General features: G+C 43.0%; 1 protein-coding gene across 1 annotated transcript in view; it reads left to right on the forward strand.

Moving 5' to 3' along the window:
• LOC124775774 (venom carboxylesterase-6-like) overlaps window positions 1-23,457 on the forward strand; it is a 144,514-nt gene that overhangs the window by 96,996 nt on the left and 24,061 nt on the right. Inside the window, exon 6 of the mRNA XM_047250604.1 lies at window positions 9,559-9,740. Coding sequence (XP_047106560.1) covers window positions 9,559-9,740 — 182 coding nt within the window. The remainder of the gene's footprint in view (window positions 1-9,558; window positions 9,741-23,457) is intronic.

Genomic DNA, 23,457 nt, shown 5'->3' on the forward strand with positions numbered 1-23,457 from the left:
CGTGGCATCTCTGCTCTCCCCTCTCACTCTCCCACTCCCCTTCCTCCTCCTCCTCCTCCTCTCTTGGCAGGTCCCCGGACTCGCACACGCCTAGTGAACATTCGCGCGCCGGACATCATCGACATCAGTATCTCGTGTGTGTGCTTCGTTTTGTGTTTCGTGCAGTTACGACTCCACTGTTCACATGTGCCATCGCCGTTCTCCGTGTTTTGTGCGCCGTGTCCACAAGTGTTGGTGTTTTTATCGTCCAACGTGAACGGCTGCATGTTTATTGTTTTTTTGTACCTCCATTTTTTGCCCGCCGTTTTTTGTATTGTCTGTATCACCTCTATGTCATGTTATTGTTCCACTTAAGGCTGAAGAGCAGCGTAATGTGCTGCTGCCAGCTCGCCTGTATAGGTGATTAAAATTACAATAAAGGAAAAAAATAAAAAAAATAGGAAAGGGGTTGGTGTGGCACTCTTGTCTTTCCGATTAGCGTTCCGTAAATCCGGATCGTGGGCGATGCAGACGTTATTACCATATGCAACCAAACAGAACCATCCTGTCGTTATTCTTTTCTTTGCTGCCGAGGAACAAACACCGGTAACATTATCGGAGAAAGAAGAATGAGAATGGGGGAGCATCTCAATCGTAAGCGACCGGTGTGGAATGATGTGCTAAGTTCCTTGCCGGTCGCGATTCGACACAAGACGCCGACCGATCTGCGAGGCCAACCTCATTCAACTGGTGTCTCCATCACTGAGGCGCCTCGCCACGGTCTGCGCCGCTCTCCCCGCCGGAGGTTCGAGTCCTCCCTCGGGCATGGGTGTGTGTGTTTTCCAGTGGCGTAGCGTGATTGTAAAGGTTGGGGAGACTCTACAGTTATTATAGGGAGACAAAATAGTACAATAAACAATAATTTAAACAAATGAAACAAAATGCATCAAATAAAACAACAACAACAATTACTACTACTACTACTAGCACTACCTAGGCCACAAATAATAATAATAATAATAATAATAATAATAACTAACTTGTTCAAGAAATGATGACAAATATGTAGAACTCCAGCAGCAAGAGAAGAAGCACTTATATTTTCTTCTACACAAGTGCAATGCGCCTGTCTTTTCTTTACACGAATAAGTCTATAACTCGGTCTACAAAGATCTGATCACTGGATAGCTCTCCAGGTAGTGTCTTTTCTATTGCTAACGTGCTCAAACACGTCAGCCGGGTGTTGGACATTGAATTCCTTAAATAATTTTTCACTCGTTTAAGAGTACTCATGCGTCGTTCTATGCTTGCTATAATTGCGGGTAGGGTCAAACCAAAAGCAGGAACTTCGTTGATTCTTCATAAACAGAGTTTAAATCATTGTTGACAATGTACTTTAAGAGGATTCTTGGAGATAAGAGTTTTTTCTCATCAGCGTATATGTTACACAATTCATGCTCAAGTTGTTCTTGTTCGTAAAAAAGATATTGTTCTAATAACTGAATCAGTTTCAGCTTTGGGAATTCTTTTTGATAGTTTGGGAAACACTTTTCGTTCAGAAGTTCAACAAACTGAATTTGGGATAAAGTCTTTAAATCTTCTTTCCATCTGAACACTTTGCAAATCTATTATCTCGTAAGTTAATGCCCTGAGAGGAGTCTTTTGACTGTCACATGATAAGTTGCCATTCAAACACAAATTGCATTAAATGCATTCATCAACGAATGTTTCCGCTCTTAATTGTCATAAGTTTCTCAAAACAGTTCTTATTTCGTCGTGGGAAGCAATTATACTGACAGATTTTGACTGAAGAACATTAAAGGGATGATCGACATAAACAAATCACCCTCGGTAGAAGCAATGCAAGTAGACAAACGTAGCATCATCCATTCGTCGTTTCACTCCCGCAGCACAGCTCAAAGATTCTGGGTCCCATTGAGAGTCTGTATCATCAGTTATATAATTAAAAGCACCATATAACTCTGAGAAATGACTAGATATCGTTGAAACTGCCCTGGAACGAAAGTTTCAGCGAGTGTTGCTCGCGTATGGCAGCTTAAATCCTTTCTCAGTTAGCAACACAGTTCGTTTTGATGATTTGCTGAAAAACGAATGGAATTAGTACTATCACTTGCAAACAAGCGTACTTGTCATATGATTTTGGAGGCATGTAACAGTATCAAAATCAGGTGGTGTGCGTAACAAGGAATAAACAGCGCATGCAGACAGAACTGCTTCACCAATGTTGTAGTCCTCTTTCTCTGCCCTCCATTACTGAAGCGCCATCATCTGATTGATTAACCACTTTTCCTTCCACATTCCATTCTTTCAATACTGCATGAATAATTTTTGACAAACCTTCAGCAGTTTATCTCCAGAAACATCGTAAAATCCAAGGAATCTTTCCTCAATTTTGTCTGCAATACAGTACCGCAATATTATCATCGTTTGACTCTTGCATGACGTGTCTAATGTTTCATCAGCTTGAATCGAAATGAAATTGCAGTTCTGAATTTCAAATTTTATTTCCTCATTAACTGCCAAAGTTATCATTTCTATTACATAATTCTGTATATCTGGAGAAGTTCCTTTAAAGGTTGAAGATGATGACAGATGGTCTCGGATTAACTGCTCTCCTTGAGCTAGTAAATCCCACAATTCCAGATAGTTACCGTAGTTGCTGGAGGATTAGTCTTCTCGATGGCCGCGAAAGGCTAGTTCTTGTTTACAAAGAAATACAATTGCCTGAATAAGACGAGCCAATACTCTCCTGTTGGATGCAACTTGTTCATTTTATTTCGTTGCCGTCAGACGAGCGGCTTCAGAAAGGGCGTGCTCAATTCTGCTTTTGCCCAATAACTGAAATGATTCTTTGTTCTGCAGGTGACGTTTTGATATCTGATGCTTTTGTGCTTTCCTGTCAAAGTTCTTTATTGTAAAAATGCCCTCACTGCACCATTCCTTTTCACCACCGAACAGAAGACATATATGACAATATGATCTGTTATTAACCGCATTCGCAGTCAGCCAAGTATACTTTTCGTACCAGGCTGTCTGAAAAGTGCGTTTTTGTTTGGCTTCACTTAAAACTACACTGAGTATAGGAATAGGTCGTTTGTCCTTCAATTCGCACTTTTTTCGTTCGTTAATGTAGAAAAAGGCATTTTTAATAAAAATTCTATAAGGTGTTCAGTTGCTGGCTCACTCATGTTGGCGACACAACGAAAATATGCGCTAAAATCACACAAGAATGACTATGAACAAAAACAGCGCGACTGTTCACTTCTGTGCAGCATAGAAGCGGCAGAAACTAGTCTCGACACCTGCTAGCAAGTGCAGCGCACCGGCCTTCGTGGTAGAGGGAAAGTGGAGGGGAGCCGAGAATGCCACTAAAGCGCGCAGGCGCACACAGCCAGGTAAGGGAAGGGAGGCAGAGACTGGGAGCAGTCGAGTCTCAAGCAGGCAAATACACGAATACTCAGGGTGCGGCGGGAGCTACAAAACTGATGTCTTCGCACATTTAGAGCTCTTAGTAGAAAGTTATTTATATTTTGTTATGAATTACTATTGCATCTTTTTTAAGCAGGGATACAGGGGAGACAGTCTCAAAGTCTCCCCTCACGCTACGCCACTGGTGTTTTCCTTAGCTTAAGTTAGTTTATGTTGGAAATTTGTGGTAATTCCTATAAGACCAAACTGCTGAGGTCATCGGTCCCTAGGCTTACACAGTATTTAATCTAACTTTAACTTACGCTAATGACAACAGACACACCCATGTCCAAGGTGGGACTCTAACCTCCGACGGGGGCAGCCAAGCGAACCGTGGCAAGGCGCCCCTGACCGCATGACTACCCCGCGCGGCTAGTTTTGCAGTGATGGCGAACCGTCCGGCAAAATTGCGACACGGGGTGTTGCTGCTTCTTGACAACGCACGTCCCCTTATCGCACATGTAATGAATAAGTTACGCCAACTCAAGGGCCAGGCACTGACCACCCGCCCTGTAGTCCTGAGCTTTCGCCATGCGATTACCACACTTTCCGTCCCTTAAAAAGTGCCTTGAAGGGTCGACGGTGCTTGCTGGACGGGGATGTGCAGCAAGCAATTACGGACTTCTTGCAGAGCAGGACATTGTGTTTTACCTAACGAGTATCTTCCACCTGCTGCATCGGTGGTGTGATTTCCTCAGTGCACTCAGTTATTTTGCTTCATTGGCATACCAATTCTGCACCCTGAGTCTGCCGAACGTAAACTTTTTATCGACCCTTATAATACAAAGCTGAACATATTCAGTGAGCCAAATAACATACACACTGGACATTAGAACACTAAATACGTGTAGTGTGGTATGACGATTTTGTATGACGATGCGAGACATCGAGTGCAGTGATGTTGTTTAACCCACAGTATGTGGGGTGTTCAGTTGACGCCAGGGATGGTTCTATGAGGTTTTGAGAGTGTTTTCCTAGCATGACAGGCTCATTTATTTAGGATGTCGTATGCATGATCCCGATTACTTCCTGATGCACCTTCTTTTCCATCTAAATGAGATGCTTGCTTTGGCCGTCCACATCTTCTAAGATGTCGCCAGCAGTGTTCACAAGGCTGTAAATAAAAGATCCTCGTTTTACGAACTCTCGCATCCTATCGTACCCCGCCTGGCCCGATCTCAATTCAATAGGAACTATCCTGATATATCAAAATTCCCACAGACTGGTAGTTCTGTCAGATCTCACCCTCTATGAATGGCCTCAGGTACAGGAGGCATACCTGAAGAAACTTGTACGGTGTTAATCTGGTATGTTCTAGAGACGACTAACTTTTTCTCAGATTGCCAGCACCCATGAAATCTTCGGCGTGAAGAGCAGAAGAAAATATTTACAAAAATTAATCCTCAACGCAAAGTCGATTTATCTCAATATGTTTGTTCCATCGTTCGCCATTCCTTTGATTAGACGGCAAATTGCCGTTGACCTGAGATGGCTGGTACATGTTTGATCTGTCGTCAGACATCAGTGGCACAAGTTCTTCAGCTTACGTTTAAACATATCCATCAACGATTACGGAGTCCCTTTCCTCGAGCGTTTTTCATCTGGAGTCAACAAACGCAGCAGGAATTGTAGAACACTTGAATCAAGATATTATACAGGATGTTCCGAAACTATTCGTTCAAACTGATACCAGAGGTAGAGAACATCAAAACAAATACATTTAGTCGTGGTACATGTGGTCCCTGACGGCAGTTTCTAATGGTTCAAATGGCTCTAAGCACTATGGGAATTAACATCTGAGGTCATCAGTTTCCTAGACTTAGAACTACTTAAACCTAACTAACCTAATGACATCATACACATCCATGCGCGGGGCAGGATTCGAACCTACGACCGTAGCAGCAGCGCGGTTCCAGACTGAAGCGCCTAGAACCGCTCGGCCACAGCGGCCGGCAGAAGTTTCTAATGCTAGGGACTGTTTACGCAGAAGGTAGTTTAGCATGCGAATTACAGAAGAGACATTCCCACGAAATGCTCGAATGAGCGACCATTGGCCTCTATGCACGCAGTATATGGTCGGACCATTGACTGTCTTGTCCATTCGATGATTCCTGGCACGTCCGCAGTCGCACTAGCAGTGACGGCAGTTATAACAACAAGGTCTTCTGTTTCCACAACGGTTTTGCATCAGATGCCTGATAAGACCCAGTGGAAGAATTCCAGACACAGAGGTGACCTGACTGGCCACGCCACAGGGCCACCTCGGCAGAGCCATAGATTCCCGAAGGTGGCTCTCAGATGATTCCTCACAGCAGTACTGGAATTAGAACCAATAGTTTCAGAACACCCTGTAAATATATTCTTATGAGATACGATACAAGTCTTTCACATAACTTATTGCGATAGTCTTCCGTCAGCATATCATGAATTTTATCGTTCTGTGAGGTTTCGGTGTTGCAGCCGAATTACATTTGCATCTTGCCACAATATTCTGGCTGACTACCGTTCAGTCGTCTTCAGATGAGTTTTACACTGGAAGATGGCTACATGGTTGTTAGCCGAAATGCTGTGACAGTATGTTGAGGTCATCACACTACAAGCCCAAAACATAAAGGAGTAGCAGTTACGCCAGGAATTCTTCAAGAATTACATGAAGTTATCGTTACTTTCTCCAGGAGAAACATCAACAACGTATCCGGAACGTGTTAAGCTTACAGTATCCATACGCTCACGTTTGAAATCGTTTATCGAGAGATTCTTTGTCTGATGTATTATATCATACTCTGCGTGGACGTAGATAGACTGATAATATGAGTGTTGATAATCAAAACTTTATGAGCGCACGATCGTCACGTTCATCTATTTCTACCATTTTGACAACAGACAATTACGCGTTTCAAGTGTTCGGAAATCTGAATACAACCGTTGAAGGAATCGTTCATATGAACAATTGCGTCGCCTAACAAGAGGTTCCACTACTTCACAGAGATCATTCATTTATTAGCCCAATGTCGTTAATTTCAGGTACGATGCGTCAGCAAGACTGGTGATTGCTGATACAATGTGCACATTCGAAGTACAGAATTAGAACAGAGTGCTACTGTTCCGTATTATACGATAGCGAATTACACCAAAGAGATTCACAGCAGTTACGTGTTTGCAGGGCTTCTGTCCAGAACGTTAAAGTGAAAAGGGAACCTTAAGCGAGGGCGTATGTCAATAATGAATCTGGTAGGCTTGGAAATTTAACTCAGCGCGAGCCGCAACTCTATATACCGTACTACAGGATTCTGTTCTTTTAGTCGTTTTGTGGCCCAGAAGACACTAATAAATTTGCCATTTTGGTCGAAGTACTATATAGGACGCCTTCCTCGGTACATGGTGTGATAGACTATTTTGGAGAGGTAAATATCTCGAAATACGTAGATGTATAGATTATACTATGCAAATATTATTGTGTGGAAGACACATGTGTACTGTAATACAGCAAGCGTTAATCTGAACAAAGTACCCGTAGCGTAACACTTAGTCTGTGGCGGGATATTTAATGAGATGCAGCGGCAATGGAAATGACTACACTCCTGGAAATTGAAATAAGAACACCGTGAATTCATTGTCCTAGGAAGGGGAAACTTTATTGACACATTCCTGGGGTCAGATACATCACATGATCACACTGACAGAACCACAGGCACATAGACACAGGCAACAGAGCATGCACAATGTCGGCACTAGTACAGTGTATATCCACCTTTCGCAGCAATGCAGGCTGCTATTCTCCCATGGAGACGATCGTAGAGATGCTGGATGTAGTCCTGTGGAACGGCTTGCCATGCCATTTCCACCTGGCGCCTCAGTTGGACCAGCGTTCGTGCTGGACGTGCAGACCGCGTGAGACGACGCTTCATCCAGTCCCAAACATGCTCAATGGGGGACAGATCCGGAGATCTTGCTGGCCAGGGTAGTTGACTTACACCTTCTAGAGCACGTTGGGTGGCACGGGATACATGCGGACGTGCATTGTCCTGTTGGAACAGCAAGTTCCCTCGCCGGTCTAGGAATGGTAGGACGATGGGCTCGATGACGGTTTGGATGTACCGTGCACTATTCAGTGTCCCCTCGACGATCACCAGTGGTGTACGGCCAGTGTAGGAGATCGCTCCCCACACCATGATGCCGGGTGTTGGCCCTGTGTGCCTCGGTCGTATGCAGTCCTGATTGTGGCGCTCACCTGCACGGCGCCAAACACGCATACGACCATCATTGGCACCAAGGCAGAAGCGACTCTCATCGCTGAAAACGACACGTCTCCATTCGTCCCTCCATTCACGCCTGTCGCGACACCACTGGAGGCGGGCTGCACTATGTTGGGGCGTGAGCGGAAGACGGCCTAACGGTGTGCGGGACCGTAGCCAAGCTTCATGGAGACGGTTGCGAATGGTCCTCGCCGATACCCCAGGAGCAACAGTGTCCCTAATTTGCTGGGAAGTGGCGGTGCGGTCCCCTACGGCACTGCGTAGGATCCTACGGTCTTGGCGTGCATCCGTGCGTCGCTGCGGTCCGGTCCCAGGTCGACGGGCACGTGCACCTTCCGCCGACCACTGGCGACAACATCGATGTACTGTGGAGACCTCACGCCCCACGTGTTGAGCAATTCGGCGGTACGTCCACCCGGCCTCCCGCATGCCCACTATACGCCCTCGCTCAAAGTCCGTCAACTGCACATACGGTTCACGTCCACGCTGTCGCGGCATGCTACCAGTGTTAAAGACTGCGATGGAGCTCCGTATGCCACGGCAAACTGGCTGACACTGACGGCGGCGGTGCACAAATGCTGCGCAGCTAGCGCCATTCGACGGCCAACACCGCGGTTCCTGGTGTGTCTGCTGTGCCGTGCGTGTGATCATTGCTTGTACAGCCCTCTCGCAGTGTCCGGAGCAAGTATGGTGGGTCTGACACACCGGTGTCAATGTGTTCTTTTTTCCATTTCCAGGTGTGTAATTTTGAACTGAAATACGTTTTGAATAAATTTCCCGCTGTAGCTGACTCCCCATGTGTTACTGTTTTCTGGTCCTGTCCTTGTGAAGTCATGCACAGAGATCGCTGTTGGATAGCAGTATGTTGGGTGAAGCGTGACCATATGAAAATGCAATACAGTGCAGCGAAATGGTACAAGAATAAACGATCTTCATATTTAACGCATATCGGACTGCAGGTTTTAAATTAGGTACTTTAACTAAATATGTGGTAGTACGTGGATATCGCGCAAACATCACATAACCGAAGTATCGTACGCTTCACAGCGGAATGAAATAGCTGAAACATGTAATGCAGCTATGCAGGTAATTAGTGATACATGACTGGTATATGTAATGGATAATAACTCACTGTATGTCAAAGTAAGATTATTATGAGCAGTTAGCTTCAGATTGCTAATATGGACGTCTTACTTTTAAGAAAAAGGTGAGTCCTAAGTAGTTGAAATAAACTAGTTTGTTTTATATAGAAGATGAATGAAAATATTGAGTATTATGAAGAAACATTTCTGATGGCGATGTAGTGATATCACTACATCGAGATCAGAAACGTTTCTTTATAAAACTCAATTTAATAGATGAGGGTCAATATGCTACAGTGCCCAATCCATGACATATTAAATATGAAGCACGCTCATTTGGAATTAAACATTTTCGGTACCTTTATCATATTTGAATGTTAATTCACGACGAAGATGATGGTATAAACCAATGTGAGTACTCTACAAAAACTTTACGAGTACCTGAAACCTGTTGTACCTTCTCATTGTTATCCTGCTTACTACAATGCAAGTCAATGAGATGCAATAGATACACAGTCGAACATTGGCTGTAGGTCCATAAATAGTGGATAATAGAGATTACTGGTAATGTCTAATTTTCCCTTAAATAATGAAGTGTTCAACAAGGACAAAATAACTAAAACTCATTATTAAAAGTGAATCTATTGTACTGATGGTACCCATAATATCCATCATTTGAATTTTAGTAATTTACATTACTATCTGGATTATTTGGATTATTTTCTAAAATGTTCACTATTTTCTGACGACAGCTGGAGGACAATTATCAACAGAAGCAGCAATAAAGAATCTCAACGAAAACTTTGATGAAATAGTGGGGAACGATCTACGACTTCCGACAAAGGAGGAACAACAGGAAGGTGCTGAATCAATTAAAAAATGGTACTACAACGGCAGCGACATCACGCTGAAGGACAACTACACCACCGCTCTGGTACGTAACGACAGCGTCAGTTTCTCGAATCAGGGTTCCATTCCCAAGTACTGGCGATTCCAGAGTACCCTCTTTCTTCACAGAAATATTCGTGGCGTGAATGTCCTTTTTACTTGTTTAACTAAACATGGAAACATCAGGACCATTCATTACCAATACTTTTCCGATATCTATATTCTGAAAATCAGTAACAAGTGTGTGACCGAGGCGACGTTCTATTGATCCATACATTACACCCTTTTGAGTCATGGATCGAGAGTGGAGGCAGCGACTGCCTGTACTCCTCAGTATTGACCACTATTATTCTAATTTTGTCTTCACGATCACCATAATATCGGTATACACAAGCCTAACATCCGATTCTAAGATTTGTCTCAATATATTTCTGTGTCATTTACTGCGTATTTTCCGAGTGACAACTACAATATTTCAGACTTCTGCTACACTTTCTCGCTTATGAAACAAGGGCCTGATGACTGAGGACTTTTAACATTGCAGCGTGTCAGCAATAGTGAATAATTCAATGATTATAAAGAATCCGCCTTGATTGAAAATAGAAACAGGATGTTGACCTAGGTTTCGGCGCGGTTACCACGCCTTCTTCACCACCTGATGATTCACGCCGCATTTCTTTGTTCAAACTCGGTATCTCTGATATGGGTCCCATACGCTTTAGCTGTATCCTAGTATGAACCACACAAATCTCTTGTATGCAGACTCTTTCGTATACAAACAGGTACCATAAAGTCGTAACCTGTTCTTTACTTAACTTCCAAGTGAGCCCTGAATATTCCCTATGAATATACACTACACCACTCTTGTGTTTGTATAGTTGGCTCTACATGTGACACTAATCGTGTAGTCAAAAGCTATTCAATTTATAGCACACTAAGTTTTATTTCGGCCACATTCTCACTAAACAAGAATACAGAAAAACGGTTTTACAGGTCGTCCTGAGGAACAAATTGAGGACAGGAAACCATCTGCGGAAGCATAGAAGGTGTAGAGGCAAGGACGTGCCGCTATACCACCATTCAGCAGCAAATGAGTATTTCTGCGCTGACAGACTCCGTATGGAACTTAGCGCAATGAGCGCCACAACTTCCAGGGTGTTAGATCGCGTGGAACAGATCCCGCTAGTAATTAAATGGCCACTGAGAGAAAATCACAAAAATTGTAAGATAGAATATTATTGTACCGGAAAGTATTCCCCAACGTGTTTCTAAGCGATTTTGAGATTGCTATGGTGTAAAATAAATTATAAAATCAAAAAACATAAAACAAATATTGAAATTACTTTTTTGATTCTGCAAAACTAGATGTGACTTCGCTAGTGGTATTGGACATTTACAACCCATTTGAAACTGCCCTGATAAAGATTCCCTCTCGCAAAGAATCCCTTGAGTGTGAGGTAGCAAAACAATCTTTAGTGAAGGTCATTTGTGTGGAGTCTTGCCCACTCGTTGCCTAAAGCGTGCGTGAAGGACGTTGCGTTCTCGGAATGCTATACAACAGTTCAAAAAAGTAACATTAGTAATTTTATTTATAGAAGGCAAATTGACAATACTTAACATTAATCACAGCAAATGTCGCTAGCTAGAGGCGACATGAAAACAGTAAAGTTCTTGCTATACACAAAGTCCAAGTAGACACTTGATGCGGATCACGACAATCTGATAGCGTAGCACTAATGCCCGTTGCAGACTGGGCCGATCTGAGCGGCCGACGCTAGCAGGAGCGCGTTTATATTCACTTCTTCCACGTTTCGCTCTTAGCGCGGCGCGGTTCAATTCCGCGCACTACTGGCCGACGTTTCCTCAGCGCCTTTTCTGTCTTGCGTTCCGCATCTTCGTTCCAGCGCTTGTGGCTACGTCACAATTTGAAAGTGGCGTGTTAACATTTATGACAGAAAAAATATTGGCTGCTAGTGATTCACCACGTGCATCAGGAGCGCGACGGAAAATTAGTTCCGGGAGGAGCAAAGATCAATCATCTATGGGATCTCTGCATTACACTTCGCAAAACAGCCATGTACAGCATTCCAGAAATGTTCAAAAGTAGCTGTCAACTTACACCATGAACACCGAATGAAAAATGACGCGTCGAAGTGATCAAAAAGGTTCACACCATCAAAATCGAAGGGAACCCTTAGGAGCTACAAAGTGTGCAGGATGTTCAGCTACGTATTCACTCTTAACGAATCCATATATAATCATATTAGTGTAACGGGGTGATGAGAGCTGACAGAACTTAATGGCCTGCAACCGAAAGGGAAACACCTTGTCATGGAGTTCATCTTGAAACTGGCTGTCCTTTAAGGCGTAGCTGCAGACACGGCGATAATACGTTTTATATGCACGGAAGAAACAAAAATCAACAGGCTGAATCTATCCAGTGGTTCCAAATGGTATGAATTTGCACTTTCCAGGAGACATAGTTTTCACTAAAGGAGTACGATTTTCGTACGTAGACCAGGAATCAAGTAAAATCAAGTTATGTGGACCATCTATTGGCCAAAATCAGTGCCCCTACCATAGTTCTTTTACGCTCGTTTTCCCACTATTGATTGCTACGACATAAATATTCCCTACTGCCCTTGCAAGAATACGCACACAACAAAGAATCGTAGGGGGCTGAGAACCTCAAACTTTCCAGCTGATTTACCGTCCAGACCAACAGTATAATTGTATATTAATGCGTTAAGGCGTCGATGTTATTTGATCTTGATAGAGCTCTTTTGGTATCTCCAATTTCCAGGGTTCCTTCCATATGAATTTCCTCTTCAAATCCTGATTGCTCGGTGTTGAAGCAAATTCCTTTCTGTACGATGGGATAAGTTTCTTTATCTCATCTACAAATTTTTGCGACGATTTCGCCGTTTGTTGAGCACCGTCAAGTTGACGCCTTGTCTGAAATATCGTTATCTTACGTCTTCTGTCCCCCCCCCCCAGAACCATGGACCTTGCCGTTGGTGGGGAGGCTTGCGTGCCTCAGCGATACTGCGTGAAGAGTTCGACAGAGCACTGAAAGACCTGAGTCGAAACAAGGCCGCGGGAGTAGACAACATTCCATTATAACTTCTGACGGCCTTGGGAGAGCCAGTCCTGACAAAACTCTACCATCTGGTGAGCAAGATGTATGAGACAGGCGAAATACCCTCAGACTTCAAGAAGGATATAATAATTCCAATCCCAAAGAAAGCAGGTGTTGACAGATGTGAAAATTACCGAAATATCAGTCTAATAAGTCACGGCTGCAAAATACTAACGCGAATTCTTTACAGACGAATGGAAAAACTAGTAGAAGCCGACCTTGGGGGAACATCGGTTTGGATTCCGTAGAAATATTGGAACACGTGAGGCAATACTGACCCTGCGGCTTATCTTAGAAGCTAGATTAAGGAATGACAAACCCACGTTTCTAGCATTTATAGACTTAGAGAAAGCTTTTGACAATGTTGACTGGAATACTTTCTTTCAAATTCTGAAGGTGGCAGGGGTAAAATACAGGGAGCGAAAGGCTACTTACAATTTGTATAGAAACCAAATGGCAGTTATAAAGGTTGAGGGGTATGAAAGGGAAGCAGTGGTTGGGAAGGGAGTGAGACAGGGTTGTAGCCTCTCCCCGATTATATTCAATCTGTATATTGAGCAAGCAGTGAAGGAAACAAAAAAAAAAAATTCGGAGTAGGTATTAAAATCGATGGAGAAGAAATAAAAACTTAGAGGTTCGCCGATGACATTGTAATTCTGTCAGACACAGCAAAGAAGAGCAGTTGAACGGAATGGATAGTGTCTTGAAGGGAGGATATAAGATAAACATCAACAAAAGCAAAACGAGGATAATTTAATGTAGTCGAATTTAATCGGGTGATGTTGAGGGTATTAGATTAGGAAATAAGACACTTAAAGTAGTAAAGGAGTTTTGCTATTTGGGGAGCAAAATAACTGATGCTGGTCAAAGTAGAGAGGATATAAAAGGTAGACTGGCAATGGCAAGGAAAGTGTTTCTGAAGAAGAGAAATTTGTTAACATCGAGTATAGATTTAAGTGTCAGAAAGTCGTTTCTGAAAGTATTTGTATGGAAGTGAAATATGGACCATAAATAGTTTAGACAAGAAGAGAATAGAAGCTTTCGAAATGTGATGCTACAGAAGAATGCTGAAGATTAGATGGGTAGATCACATAACTAATGAGGAGGTGTTGAATAGGATTGGGGAGAATTTGTGGCACAGCTTGACTAGAAGAAGGGATCGGTCGGTAGGACATGTTCCGAGGCATCAAGGGATCACCAATTTAGTATTGGAGGGCAGCGTGGGGGGTTAAAAACCGTAGAGGGAGACCAAGAGATGAATACACCAAAGCAGATTCAGAAGGATGTAGGTTGCAGTAGGTACTAGGAGATGAAGAAGCTTGCACAGGGTAGAGTAGCATGGAGAGCTGCATCAGACCAGTCTCGGGACTGAAGACCACATCATCATCATCACGTCTTCTGTAGTACTCTTTGAAGTTACTTAAACATCCACTCCTTCCCTTTAAATAACTGAAATCTGTGTGCATAACGTAGAGGGTGACTGTCATGGACATCCTGCACATTGTATCGAGCATCCTCGAAACGCGTGAACGTTATTGTCCCTCAAATATCCGTAGTTTTTCTCTTGGAGTACACAGTCATATCGCTGTGGATCTATTCGAAATATATGCATAGTTTTTCTTATGCACTACAAGATCGTATTGCTGCGGAGTTATTCGAAATCTTTTCTGTCTCTTTTTTTACATTTTTTTTATTATGCCGCGGATGATCTTCCGTGTACGTAATTATGTTCAGTACCAGCTCTTGGACAACGATTGTTCTTTAATATGCTTCACTGTAGACGGGATTTGTGGCTCCCTGTGGGCTCGACACCTGTTTCAATATCACTCACCTGTTAAGCTCGTATCGTCATTATTGTGCTCCTCATGTACATCTCCCATGAAGTTGATGGTATAATACTCCACACATTCCACTGACTCACCTTTCAGAAACGCTAACATTTCACCTGCAACTTCTTCCTCACTCTGTGAAAGTCCTTGTGTTCGTTTCTGACGAAATGTCATTTTCGGCAACTGTTGTTGTAGATATAATACAATGTTTGCTGTGTTTATCATTAACATCGTTCTGCTTTGTATCAGTACCACTAGCATGGTACTCGTAGCACTGTTGGGGGTTTCTCGTCGACTAAATAGTTCAACTATGCTCTGTAGCATCATGCTGTGCTCGCAGTTCTTGCCCCTGTTGCCATTCAATATTGCGGCTGCATGGTAGACAGTATGTAGGGCTTCGAATTTCATAAACATTATTTGCGTTTTGTGACCTAACGCTCATGGGTTCCTTTGCTAGCGCTGACTGTGCTTGGGAATGCTTCGTCACCGACAGGCACACGTAACGCAACTGAAATTCTCTTGGCATGTGAAATTGTCTACTACTGATTGAACTAGTTATATAAGGTTGTCATGAGAAATAAGAACGAACCGAGGAAACAGCTGCTGCTCCGAAGCTCTCGAGGCAAACTATTGTTCCGTGATCTGAAATAGTAACTAGGGTAAAGGAATCAGAGCCTCACAATTCGTATGACGTGAATATCATCAAACTAATAAGTGAGGTGACGGCATGAAACCGTTTCCCTAGTTATTCTTACGCCAACGTTGGTGCAAATCCACATGGTTACTCAAAACTAGCATCTTGATAGATCACACTTCATTTAATTACACTGAAGAAAATAATGGGATAGACATCAAGATCTGCGATCTTCTGTTAATTTAGAAATTATTGGATCCTGCAAATATTTTGCACGGAACTATCAGATTAATTTTACAAGATTGACGTTGTATTTCCAGCTCAATCACACAATGACCTGCTCCATAATAAAGATTTAGAAAACGTAAGATGAGTAATGTTTTGATGAATGAAATACGGCTACTTCATGAAATTTTTGTAACATTGGAGGAAACATATCTTTATTATACACGTCTGACCAGGCACCTTCCTTTATCCCAATTAAAAAATTTCCCTCAATTTGTCATAGTTTAAGTAGTACTTTGAACTACTCTCACCTTCTGCCTCAAGTCTCAGATCGGTGCTATTGTTCTAACACTGTTAAGAGAGATTAGCTTTCTACTCAGTGTGTCCTCGCGTTCTGTCTAGGTCGTCGTCCTACTTCGATTCTGTTCCAAAAACCGAAATGACGGAGTCATTGTAGTGTTGGCCTCGTGTCTGGACTGATCGCGGTTCAAATATTGTTTCCCGTTCCCATATAAATTTTCCGTTGTTATTCTATGTCGCTTAAGACAAATACTGCGATTGTTCCCCTTACAAGACGAGACCAACAAACTTCCTTGAAAGTTATCGAAATAAATAAAAATATGTGAAAGTTATCGAAATAATTAAAAATATAGACTGAAGTACTCACTTTCCGATTTTAAACTCTGAGCTGAAATAATAAATGAACTGAGGTTATCAATCTTGTACTGTCGTAATGCGAAAGCAAAGCTGCACTGTAGTAATAATGAACTGTCGTAATGAAAAGGGAATCTGATTGCAAGAATTTTGAACAGTATAAACAGTCTGAATAATTCACTTGGCCAATGAACATATGAAACTTCCCCTTTGAATGTAAAGAATGATTGTGCTGGTAAAACTTCTACGTTGTGATTTTCAAAGTCCAGAGTGAAACTGAACATACTGAGACTGTTTTCTCCTTATTTTTTCTGATCATCACTAAACTGATACGCAATATTTTTAGGGCAACGCAATCTGACTTTCAATAATCCGTACAAGAGAATAGCCCTGACTAACAATAACCTATACCCTTCATGAATCACTTATCTCACAAAAATCTTCGTTACTCCAACTACTGCAATAAATCGATCGCCAATACTGCCAGCTAAATAAAAGATTCTAACTACTGAAGGCACTAACTACTGATAGGCATATAGTTGGCAAATGAAAGATTTTCATAGAGAACAAACAATGTATTTACCTTAATAATGTTCAAAAGTCGTAATATATATATATATATACACACTCCTGGAAATTGAAATAAGAACACCGTGAATTCATTGTCCCAGGAAGGGGAAACTTTATTGACACATTCCTGGGGTCAGATACATCACATGATCACACTGACAGAACCACAGGCACATAGACACAGGCAACAGAGCATGCACAATGTCGGCACTAGTACAGTGTATATCCACCTTTCGCAGCAATGCAGGCTGCTATTCTCCCATGGAGACGATCGTAGAGATGCTGGATGTAGTCCTGTGGAACGGCTTGCCATGCCATTTCCACCTGGCGCCTCAGTTGGACCAGCGTTCGTGCTGGACGTGCAGACCGCGTGAGACGACGCTTCATCCAGTCCCAAACATGCTCAATGGGGGACAGATCCGGAGATCTTGCTGGCCAGGGTAGTTGACTTACACCTTCTAGAGCACGTTGGGTGGCACGGGATACATGCGGACGTGCATTGTCCTGTTGGAACAGCAAGTTCCCTTGCCGGTCTAGGAATGGGAGAACGATGGGTTTGATGACGGTTTGGATGTACCGTGCACTATTCAGTGTCCCCTCGACGATCACCAGTGGTGTACGGCCAGTGTAGGAGATCGCTCCCCACACCATGATGCCGGGTGTTGGCCCTGTGTGCCTCGGTCGTATGCAGTCCTGATTGTGGCGCTCACCTGCACGGCGCCAAACACGCATACGACCATCATTGGCACCAAAGCAGAAGCGACTCTCATCGCTGAAGGCGACACGTCTCCATTCGTCCCTCCATTCACGCCTGTCGCGACACCACTGGAGGCGGGCTGCACGATGTTGGGGCGTGAGTGGAAGACGGCCTAACGGTGTGCGGGACCGTAGCCCAGCTTCAAGGAGACGGTTGCGAATGGTCCTCGCCTATACCCCAGGAGCAACAGTGTCCCTAATTTGCTGGGAAGTGGCGGTGCGGTCCCCTACGGCACTGCGTAGGATCCTACGGTCTTGGCGTGCATCCGTGCGTCGCTGCGGTCCGGTCCCAGGTCGACGGGCACGTGCACCTTCCGCCGACCACTGGCGACAACATCGATGTACTGTGGAGACCTCACGCCCCACGTGTTGAGCGATTCGGCGGTACGTCCACCCGGCCTCCCGCATGCCCACTATACGCCCTCGCTCAAAGTCCGTCAACTGCACATACGGTTCACGTCCACGCTGTCGCGGCATGCTACCAGTGTTAAAGACTGCGATGGAGCTCCGTATGCCACGGCAAACTGGCTGACACTGACGGCGGCGGTGCACAAATGCTGCGCAGCTAGCGCCATTCGACGGCCAACACCGCGGTTCCTGGTGTGTCCGCTGTGCCGTGCGTGTGATCATTGCTTGTACAGCCCTCTCGCAGTGTCCGGAGCAAGTATGGTGGGTCTGACACACCGGTGTCAATGTGTTCTTTTTTCCATTTCCAGGAGTGTATATATATATATATATATATATAAATTCTTGACAAGCAATCAATTCAACAGATTTCCTTTTTCTGACGGACACACATCCAGGTCGTCCGCTCATATTAACATCTCAGAACTCTGGCTGGCATCTCTCTCCCCACATCCACAACTGTTGGCGGCTCACATCCAACCGCCCAACACTACATTCTGGCGTAGTGGTGGGCAGGAAATCGCGTATGTTAGAAATCACAGTGATTGAGAAGTCACAGATATCACAATAACAACTTTACAAAATCTAACCGCGATTTTAGTCACAGTTAGCAGTCGCAAGTAGCATTTCACATTCAACAGCGTGAGCCATCTGTTGGCCGAATTCCGCACTGCTTTCTACGATTTCAGCGACAAGTCGCGGCTATAAGTCGCAAGTAGCAACTAAAAAGCGCAGTTAACAGTGCCATCTGTTGGCCAAAGTTCGTACTACGCTCATCTCTGCGACGCGCCATCGAGTCCAACTGCGATTTCTGTGACAAGTCGCAACTAAGAGTCGCAGGTAGCAACTAGAAAGCGCAGTTAACATTCTTTTCCTAGTGCCATCTGTTGACCGACGTACGTACTCGTTTTATGAGAGCCTTGTGCCTCACGAGATCTGTGTGCTGTGTGTGCATATGAAGGACTTATTTCATTAGTGGTGCAAGTCCATTTTTGTTCATTTTGAGATACAGAGTCGTAAAGTTAAATGAGCGCTGAAAAATCTGCAGTTGAGATACCAGAAATATTCAAGCATATGGCTTCTTGCTAGAGATGAACCTTTATTTATGTTTGTTTGGATCATTAACTTCAGAAGCATTATAGACAGAAAAGTGGTGGTAATGGACTTGTACCACTATTGAAATAAGCCCTTCACATATGACGACATGCACATTCAGCATCAGTTATGGTTGGTCGAACACAGCTGTGACTCTGAAAGTATTATATTAATAAGAAGCAACATTGCCTTTTTCTCCTGAAAATATCAAGCAACGTAACAAATGTGTTTGATTCTGCTTCCAGTATGACAGTTTTGCTTAATACTCCACATGGCTACAGGACTTTGCAATGTTAACACAGCAGAACTCAGACATCTGTATAAGTGTAGTGAAATGGAAACAGTATTATTGAGTCATATGAATGCCTGACTTTGGTTCCGACAGAGTTCAAGACTCGGGATAAAAGTTTTACACCTGGTGTTCTACATGGGAACTTCACACACAAGAACTTTTTGCCGACACTACTACCACCTACATAAGTAACATTTTCCTGGGTTACTTTCAAGTAATGCACTTAAGCTATTCCTGATTTAACTGGAAGATCTGTACTTGCCACTTCCATATCAACAGCCTCAAAATGCATATTGTAGACTTTGGGATATGTTACAGGTCAGTGTCACACCAAGATTGTGGAGAAGGGGCGGAGGGGCATGTCACTCTCCAACATGTGTTTACCAGTAAATAAGTGTCGGAAAATTACGGGTATAGGACGGCTTAAACATGTGGAAAATGAGATTTTCATTATTCACTCACTGTATTTAACATTTATTATTCCTTTAAAATCGCACAACTTCAATAAAACACAGTTTAATCACTCATCTGCACACTTATTTCACAATTATGTCACTTTTAAACTGCAAAATCTTCTAAGAGCTGTCTTGAATCTTCACAAGTCTCTCTCAACAGCCTTGATGTGGATAGATACGTACAGCAACCAGTAATCAGAGTCAGAACTGTGTCTGCAAAATCACAAGGATTATTAAACAATTTTTACTGTCACTAATTACAAGCAATATAATTGACAGATTCGATTGCTAATATTTGCTCTAATGAAAGCCACTCAATGGGGTATATTTCACATTTGCAAGAACGATCTCACTGAAGTAATTAAGTCCATCGAAACACTTGTAAACTAACCTCTCGTCTGACGAAAACGGTCTACAGACGCAGTGGCAATTTCTCCAGACCTGTTGACAATGATATTTTGAGTTATCACTTTACTGAGTGACTGAAATGTAGTTCGGGTACCTGTGAACCTAACAATATGTTAGAATTCATTTTATAAACATGAACTACTACGCTACTGTATGGCTACTTACATATTAATTACACTACTAATATTTTCACAGTTGTTTCTTTAACACAAAATTAAAGCCAACGGAAGAACAAACGTAAAACATACTTACCAATGACAGGTTAGTTGAGATGCAATTTTCTGTGTGGACAAATGTAACTTTTTCATACGGTGGTAAGTCGCAGAAATCGCAGAAGTAGCAGAAATCGCGGAAGTAGCAGAAATCGCAGAAATAGAAGTGGCGGAGGGATACAAGACCTAGGTTCCTTAACTACGGCTGTTAACTGCGACAGATCACAGTTAAGAATAACAGATACTGAAAAGCAGCATTCACAGAAACCACTGATATCGGAAAATCGCAGTTTAGCCCATCACTACTCTGGCGAATAACTTCCAACAACGAGTCCAACCAGCCACAGATTGCACACAGCGCAGTCAGAGATTTTAACAGAGAGCGCTACATGGCGTTACCAACATAAAAAACTGAACAACCTACTTACACATGGAGTAATTAGCTTTGCAAAATTTGATCACAAAAACTGTCTCTCAATGAGGTAAGTTGGCCCTGATTGAATAAATAAAATACTCATAATATTTTCTCCTTACCCCTGTTCTGCGTAAATGTGGATAACACGTTGCGGCACTGCTCTGTCCTGTGCGCCGCTATGCTAAAGCTGCAAATTACTGCATCTACACGGAGACACTCGAGAGGTGCAACGAGTTCCCTGTTAATTGCAAATCGAACTATTTATCGAACATACTTGGTTGAATGATCCATTAAAAATAATTGTAAGAGGTTGGTTTGTAAGAAAATGAAATTTGGGTATAAATGACAACACCAGTTTTTTGTACACTGTGAAAAAGTGCTCAAGACGGTTTTTAAATTTAATGAAGTTCTTAACATCCAAACAATGCACTTTCCTATCTTCATTATAACATTTACCTGATATTCTATAAGACTTCCTCCTTCACAAAAAATTCACTGATGAACTGAAACATTAAATTTCAAGTATAATATTGCCATTGCTTCCTCACTCTAACACGGGTTAACATTGTCAGCTTCCTCGCTTTAACACAGATAAACATAATCTGCTTTCCTCTAGCACAGCTAAACCTTGACTTCTCTCTCTACCAAAGCTAAACATTGTCTGCTTCCACTGCGCCCTCGCGCACATCAACGATACTACAGGCCAAAATTGTATATGACACTAACATCCTGTCCTCTTTTTTCCTTCAGGCGCTCAGCTACCTCTCCAGAACCAGCTAAGTCTCGTAGGTTACGTGTCGATTTCTCCGATATCTGTCACGTGCAGATTTCCCGCCTGTAACACCCTCTGACTAGCCGTAAGCAATTTCGTAATTTCACTTAGCTGGAGCTGTCTTCGTCCTTCGCTACCCACTTGCTGTCCCTACTCGAGCGCTGCGGAAACTTGTAGTGGAATTTGCTGTATTGGATCGTTCGGACTTTCCAAGCTTCCAGAAGCAGATAAGACGTCCCTAGCCTTGAGTAGTATCGGAATCAACATCACCTACTAGATATGTGTTTACACGGTGCTTCGTGGGCTGGATTAAGCAGAACGAATAGCAGGTGGTTGTTACAAGGATTTGGTGTAACATTAATGCCGTTACGTCACAGTCGCGCAAGTACGATTTTCCTCACAAGGGAACCTCCCCATCGCACCCTCCTCAGATTTAGTTATAAGTTGGTACAGTGGATAGGCCTTGAAAAACTGAACACAGATCAATCGAGAAAACAGGAAGAAGTTGTGTGGAACCACATAAAAAAAAAAAAAAGCAAAATATACAAACTGAGTAGTCCACGGCCAAGATATGCAACATCAAGGAGAGTGCAAGCTCAGGAGCGCCGTGGTCCCGTGGTTAGCGTGAGCAGCTGCGGAACACGCGGTCCTTGGTTTAAGTCTTCCCTCGAGCGAAATGTTAACTTTTTTTATTTTCTCAAAGTTCTGATCTATCCGGTCGTTCATTGACGTCTCTGTTCACTGTAATAAGTTTAGTGTCTGTGTTTTGCGACCGCACCGTAAAACCGTGCGAATAGTGGACGAAAGGACGTGCCTCTCCAATGGGAACCGAAACCTTTGATCGCAAGGTCATAGGTCAACCGATTCCTCCACTGGAAAACACGTCTGATATATTCTATACGACACTGGTGACGGCATGTGCGCCACATGACAGGAATATGTTGTCCACCCACCTAACTTGTACACTTGGCGAATGGGTAAAAAGATTCTTCTACCTTGCCCGATTTAGGTTTTCTTGTGTATGTGATAATCACTCCCAAAAAAGTGATGAAAACATAAGAGTTTGTCACATAAACTGCAACAAATGAATGCAACAGTTTCACAGTCGCACAGTTTTCCCTATGCTCTGTCAAAACATATGTTTTTAACGTTTTCAAATTTTTCCTGCATATGTCCAAGTAAATCTGAACATGTCCTGGAATTTTGGAGAGTGAAGTTGATTGTGTGTGAGTGCCTGAACTTTGATAATTGTCTGAAAATAAAAAAATTAAACTTTTCACTCGAGCGAAAACTTGAACCAAGGACCGCTTGTTCCGCAGCTGCTCACGCTAACCACGGGGCGATAGCGCTCCTGAGCGTACACTATCCTTGATGTTGCCTATCTTGCGCATGGACTACTCAGTTTGTATATTTTGCTTATTTTCTTTCACACAACTTATTCCTGTTTTCTCGATTGATCTGTGTTCAGTTTTTAAGGCCTATCCACTGTGCCAACTTATAACTAAATATAAGTGGGGTGCGATGGGGAGGTTCCCTTGTCAGTAGCATTTACCCTCAAGTCTCCACTCTCGTAAATGTTGCATCTACTTTTCTGACGGATTTACCCGTAAATTACTCAACCATTATTCTTTCTTCCTGATAACTACCTTCTCAGTAGGGTATAGTACAGCAATTGCTGCTTCCCAGTGCACGCTTCCATGGTATGATCGAGCTGTTCCTGCTCTAACACTGGTGAATGTGCTGTAAGCTCCCCACAGACAAATAATATGTATAATAACCTCCCAACAGTAAAAAATATAAGTATATAATTCACATTCAGCGTAACCTCCCATAGATAAATTCCGTAACCTTGGAATAATGAAATGTGACTAATCTCCTAATAAAAAAAATGTGACTCATAGA

The sequence above is a fragment of the Schistocerca piceifrons genome, chromosome 2, assembly GCF_021461385.2.
Source record: "Schistocerca piceifrons isolate TAMUIC-IGC-003096 chromosome 2, iqSchPice1.1, whole genome shotgun sequence".
Taxonomy (NCBI): Eukaryota; Metazoa; Arthropoda; class Insecta; order Orthoptera; family Acrididae; genus Schistocerca; species Schistocerca piceifrons.